This window comes from Notechis scutatus, chromosome 5 (genome assembly GCF_049901735.1).
Source record: "Notechis scutatus isolate UNSWTSFEM ecotype Mainland chromosome 5, rNotScu1.2, whole genome shotgun sequence".
Lineage (NCBI taxonomy): Eukaryota > Metazoa > Chordata > Lepidosauria > Squamata > Elapidae > Notechis > Notechis scutatus.
Window position 1 is genome coordinate 55,239,253 of NC_142013.1, and position 5,600 is coordinate 55,244,852.

A 5,600-nucleotide genomic window follows, 5' to 3' on the forward strand; every position below is an offset into this window, starting at 1 on the left:
GAGTGAGGAAATAGAAACACTGCCTGCCAAGCAGTGAGCTAAAAAGAAGAGGATGCAGTTGCTTTCTGGAAAGGATGTACGCAGGCAAAGTATTGTTAATTTCCTATCAGACTTTCTACAGTAAGTTTGTTTCCTACTCTTTGACCCTCTTCCCAAAATTACTGTTTAATTTTCCATTTTAAAAGTTATTATTGGAACACACACAATAGCAGGCTGGAACGCACATTAAGTAGGATAAATGAATTATCTCAGTCATTCCTCCAGAACACGCAGGGGAAAATTAATGATTTTATCCTATTTACTATTACTTTCTAGAAATTTAGGAAGGAATCACCATGATAACAGATAACACATAATCAGAGTTGGAAGGGACCTTGTAGGTCATCTAGTCCAACCCCCCACCCAAAGCGGGAGACCCTACACCATTTCTGACAGATGGCAGTCCAATCTCTTCTTGAAAGTCTCAACTGATGGCGCTCCCACTACTTCCGAGGGCAAGCAGTTCCATTGGTTGATTATTCTCACTGTCAGAAAGTTTCTCCTTATTTCCAGGTTAAATCTCTACTTGTTCAGTTTTCATCCAGTTTTCCTTGTCTGGCTTGACCCCTTCCTCCCTGTGGCAGCCCTCAAATATTGGAAGACCGCTATCATGTCTCCCCTGGTCCTTCTCTTTAATAGACTAGCCAAGCCCAGTTCCTGCAACTGTTCATTATATGTTTTAGCCTCCAGTCCCCTAATCATCCTGGTTGCTCTTCTCTGTACTTTTTCTAGAGTCTCAACATCTTTTTTGTAATGTGACTATAACCCAAGGTAGTACTTGAGTTATGACCACAATTGAGCCGAACATTTATGTTGCTAATTGAAACATTGAGTGAATTTTGCCCCATTTTATGATCTTTCTTGCAACAGTTGTTAAATGAATCATTGCAGTTGTTAAGTCTGGCTTCCCCATTGACTTTGCTTGTCAGAAAGTTGCCAAAACTGATCACATGACCCCCAGGTTACTGCAACCACCATAAATATGAGCTAATTGCCAAGCATCTGAATTTTGATCATGTGACCATGGGGAGGCTGTGATGGTTATAAGAGTGAAAAACGGTCATAAGTCATTTTTTTCAGTGCCGTTGTAACTTTGAACAGTTACTAAATGAACTATTGCAAGTCAAGGACTACCTGTACTTTTGAGGGCTAGGAAAGAAGAGATTATCACCTTTTCCCCTGAAAATAGACCCCCCCCCATCCCATTAAATTCAAGATAATTTCTGTTTAGGATCGAACCATTACTAAGCAGGTTCAGTTGATTTTTTTTAAAAAAGCCACATTCCCACACACAACAGGATTGCATAACAAGACAAATCACTACTGGCCACTGCAAACCTTTTCACGCCATAGTCAAGACACAATTTGTTTAGCTGTAGAAGCTCCCCAGTACCACGATCATCACTAAGGCACTGCTTGAGCTTTGTCTTCTAGCTTTCCCTCCGTGGCTTAGTTATATCTGATGCGAAAAACTCCTGGCTAAAAGTAAGTAGCGAAGTTAACTGGAGCTCACGGACGTCTCGTTCAAAGAAAAAGGAGCTGGACCCGCTGGGGCCGGGCCGGGCATTCCCTCACCTCCCGCAATCCGGCTTCCTTGTTCAGCGCTGCGATCCAAGCTTTGTGCCATTCGCTCCTCCAGCTGTTGAGGGACAGCAGCCAGGTGAAAAGGGAGCCCCCCTCGTCCTCTGGCAGGAGTCCCGGGCGCGACGGACGGGGAGGAGGCGGCTTCCCACCGCCTTGCCGCAGGAGGCTCAGGCCATATTGCACCAGGTAGACGCTCAGGACGGCCAAAGCGGCTGTAAACAAGGAGAGCAGCGAGAAGCGCTGGAGCTCATCCAGCCAGCAAGCCAGCCACGACATGACTGACCATATTCACCGGGCCGCCTCGCTTCCTCTCAAGAGCAGGGAAGCTCTTCTCATGGCAAGGCGCCTGCCCTCCGCGGCAAACTCCGGGCATGCGTCCTTCCCTCCGGTCCCTCGGGGAAGCCTCTCCTCGGCCAAAAGTCCAGAGCCGCGGCTCGGAGCGAAAGGTGACGAGAAGGGCTCGGTCCAGGGGTTCGCCTTCCGCCTCGGCCAAATGGGCGCGCTTGAGAGGTCGGAGGCGCAGCCAGCAAGATGCGGCGAGTTGGGAGCCGCAACGTCACGGGAGCGGCGGCCCCGCGCGCAGCTGAGCTTTTCACTGGACTGAGGCGCGGCGGCACAGCTGCCCGCGAGCGCCGGCCGGGAGGAGGAGCGGCCAAGCGGGTCACCAAAGGAAAACATTCCCAAGCTAGAAAGGAAAAGCGGAGGCGACCCAGCTCGCGCCCCCTTCTTCCCGAGGAGCCAGGCGAGGATTTCTCCCGCTCCCAAGCTACGTCCTGCTCTTGGCGCGGCGTCCTCTTTTCGGCTCTTCAGGCCCTGAAGCTTATGCCGCCGGCGACGGGGAGACAAGGCTTCGCTGGAGGCTTATCCCAATCACCGGGGGCTTTCAAAAAGAGACTGGACAACCATTTATCTGAAGGGGCTAGGAGCCTTGTGGAAATCACCGACTAGAAGACTCCCAAGGTCCCTTCCAACTGTTATTCTATGCCAGTGGTTCCCAAATTTTTTCGGTCCACCGCCCCCTTGGTGCTACAAACTCACCCTCGGTGCCCCCCACCCAGGGGTGAGATTCAAATTTCTGTGGGTGTGGCCTAGTTTGAGGGTTTGGCTTGCTGGTCATGTGACTGGCTGGCGTGGCTTGCTGGTCACATGACCGGATAGGTGTGGTTTGGTGGTCATGTGACTGGGTGGGCGTGGCCAGGTGACTGGCAAACAAGTGGCCCTCACTTAATGGCTGGTTGTTTAGCAAGTGTTCTAATTTATGACTGGCCTCCCCAGAGCTACTTGACCTGTTTTTGGAGTTTTGACAGCCATGCACACACATACACGTGACACACTCCCTTCTAACCCTGCTGGAGCAGGTCATTGGACTAGAATCGGCAAAGCATCTCTGATTAGATTCTAGCAGTGAATAGAATCTATGCTCTAATCTATGCACTCTCTTGCACAGCTCCGAGGCGTGTGCCTGAATCCTAGAGCCCCTTTCAGGTGCTGAGTGCAATCTCTGCACTGGAAACAAAGGGCAGACCCTTGGCTTGGGGCTTTCCTGCCTTCCACTGGATGACAGCTATCCCTCTGTTATGTCTCAAAAACGAGGCCAACCAAATTGTGCCCACATAGGAGGGTAGGGTTGCAACTGCAAAGCAAAAGGAAAAGTCCCTGTTGCTCCCCCACCCACCCACGCTTGCTTGGGATCACCACTGCTACTCCCATGATGCTGGGAGGCAGCAGCAGTTCTCTTCAGCACTGGTGGAAGTAAAGGCTGAGATCTTGGCGAAAGACAGGCAGAGGCATCTGAAGGACTCTGCTGCTTTTATAAGAATGGCCCCTTTTGCATACTGTATGTGCAGGATCGCAAGATGGAAAAGGGGCAGCGTTTGAGTTGAAAAGCTGTGACACCGCTTTATTGGGCTTTCATCCAGGGGTGGGATTCAAAATTTTTAACAACCGGTTCTGTGGGCATGGGTTAGGTGGTGAACATGGCTTGGTGGTCATGTGACTGGGTGGACATGGCTTGGTGGTTATGTTATTGGCTGGGTGTGGCCAACTCAATATCACTCACATTGAGGCACGCATCTCCTCGCCTGGCCTCTCATGACTGTGGGGATGCTGCAACAGTCGTGGTGTGAAAAATGGTCATAAGTCACTTTTTTCAGTGCCATTGTAACTTTAAATGGTCACTCCACACAAGCAAAGTACCAGCAAAGGAAGGGAAAAAAAACTCCAGAGAAATTCCTGAGACAGGAAGTCTAGTCCTGCCAAGAATGGAATAAGGGTTAACGGAGAGGCAGTTTCTGTAAGCAACACCAGAATGTTTCCTTCCTGCCTTCCTTACAGGATTAGGCCAATAATTTCTTCTAACAACCCGTTCTCTGAACTGCTTAGAATGTTAACAACCTGTTCTAGCTAATAGGTGCGAACTGGTAGAATCCCACCCTTGCTTTCATCCCCATTCTCCCCTCCCCCTGCAGATGCCCCGGAAGTGGCTGGTAAGAACATTGACTTCATGGAATACTTTCCACAATGTTGGCATTCGGTGGAGCCAAAAAGAGAACAGAACAACTTGATTTCCACAAGGCAATGCTGTCTCCAGCAGCCAAAAGAGAAATGACCATAGAGAGTGGCAAAATGGGAGGGGATGGTCCTTCACTCCCCTCTCTGTGAATCCAGAGGGTGATCCAAAGGAGAACTTGAATTGATTTTTCATGGAAACCACTTCGGGATCGCTTTGATTCAGCCTGTGTTTGCTTTAGCGGCAGACTGGTCCTCATATGAAGGCACTGGTGTGAGGACACATCATCAAGTCTTAAGCAAGCCATCTTCGAGCTGAGCTTTATTGTGCCTCAGCAACATCTCACAGTTTTAATTGCAGGACGTTTCAAGGCAGTAGATTTACTTCTGTGTTTTCCTATCAATCCAGCATTATGTACCAATGGGGGGGAAATCACCAGTACCTCTCCAGAATTAATGCAAAAATTTCCTGCCCTTCGTGTTATGTTCCTTTTATGCTCTATAGACCCTAACATTTCCTCAGGAGCATTTTTTTTTTTTTTCACTTGTTAGGTTTAATATCACTTTATTCATTGTTTTGGAAATACACATTTTTTCAGCATATCAAAGAATTGCTATTCCCATGACAAAAATCTGTACTTTTCAAAGTCACTTCACTAAAGCCCCCTGCCAAGCCCTACCTCACTCTGTTATTGCCTTGTCTCTGCTTGATTTTTCTCAGCTCTAAACAAAACAGATCCTTCAGTTTTCATCAAACAGGGAAGCTACCCATCCATTTTATTTTCTAAGAAAGCTTATAAAATTTGTTTGGGGTTCAGAAACAAAGATTTTGCTTTGTAACTTGCCAACTCCCCACCTTTCTGATTAATTCTTTTTAAATAAAAAGGTAGCGTAGGGAATTTTAAGGCCACTACATGTGCTATCTGCTGGCACATTAGCATTTGTGTCCACTTTACTGGAGCCATACTAATGCAACAGAAGTAAACACTCCAGTTTTAAAATAAATTCAGTATAACATTCATAAAGGCTAATGGCTCCTAGAAGGAATGGATCCATGAGTTTAGCAATGAAAATTGTGGTCCCAATCTAGGGGTAAAATAGATTCCGTGTGCCTAAGTTTTATGAAAGCCTAGATCAGGGCTGTCAAACTCCTGGCCCACGGGACAGACGCATCATGCGCTGGCCACGCCCACACCCAGTTTAGAGGAGGGGGGAAAAGTCCCAATACATCACGTGACGCCGACATGATGACGTGAGTTTGACACCCCTGGCCTAGATGGACAATTCCAATGAATGAAGGTATGTATGTTCACAAAATGACTGCCATAATGGACATTGCCAGTAAAAATACACATTAGTGAGAAGGCAAAACAGATTTTTCTCCATCATCCACAGTAGGATTCTCGAAAACAAAGAAGATACAACACTGATGCTCTGCTGTGCCAAAGTATATGCTGAAAAGTGGAATA

The 5,600-nt window shown here is 47.7% G+C and overlaps 1 protein-coding gene across 1 annotated transcript in view; it reads right to left on the reverse strand.

Moving 5' to 3' along the window:
* The window catches only part of C2CD2 (C2 calcium dependent domain containing 2), a 41,696-nt gene extending 38,975 nt beyond the window's left edge, over nt 1-2,721 (reverse strand). The window contains exon 1 of the mRNA XM_026674001.2: nt 1,615-2,721. Coding sequence (XP_026529786.2) covers nt 1,615-1,899 — 285 coding nt within the window. The 5' untranslated portion in view covers nt 1,900-2,721. The remainder of the gene's footprint in view (nt 1-1,614) is intronic.
* Nucleotides 2,722-5,600: the final 2,879 nt, after the last annotated feature.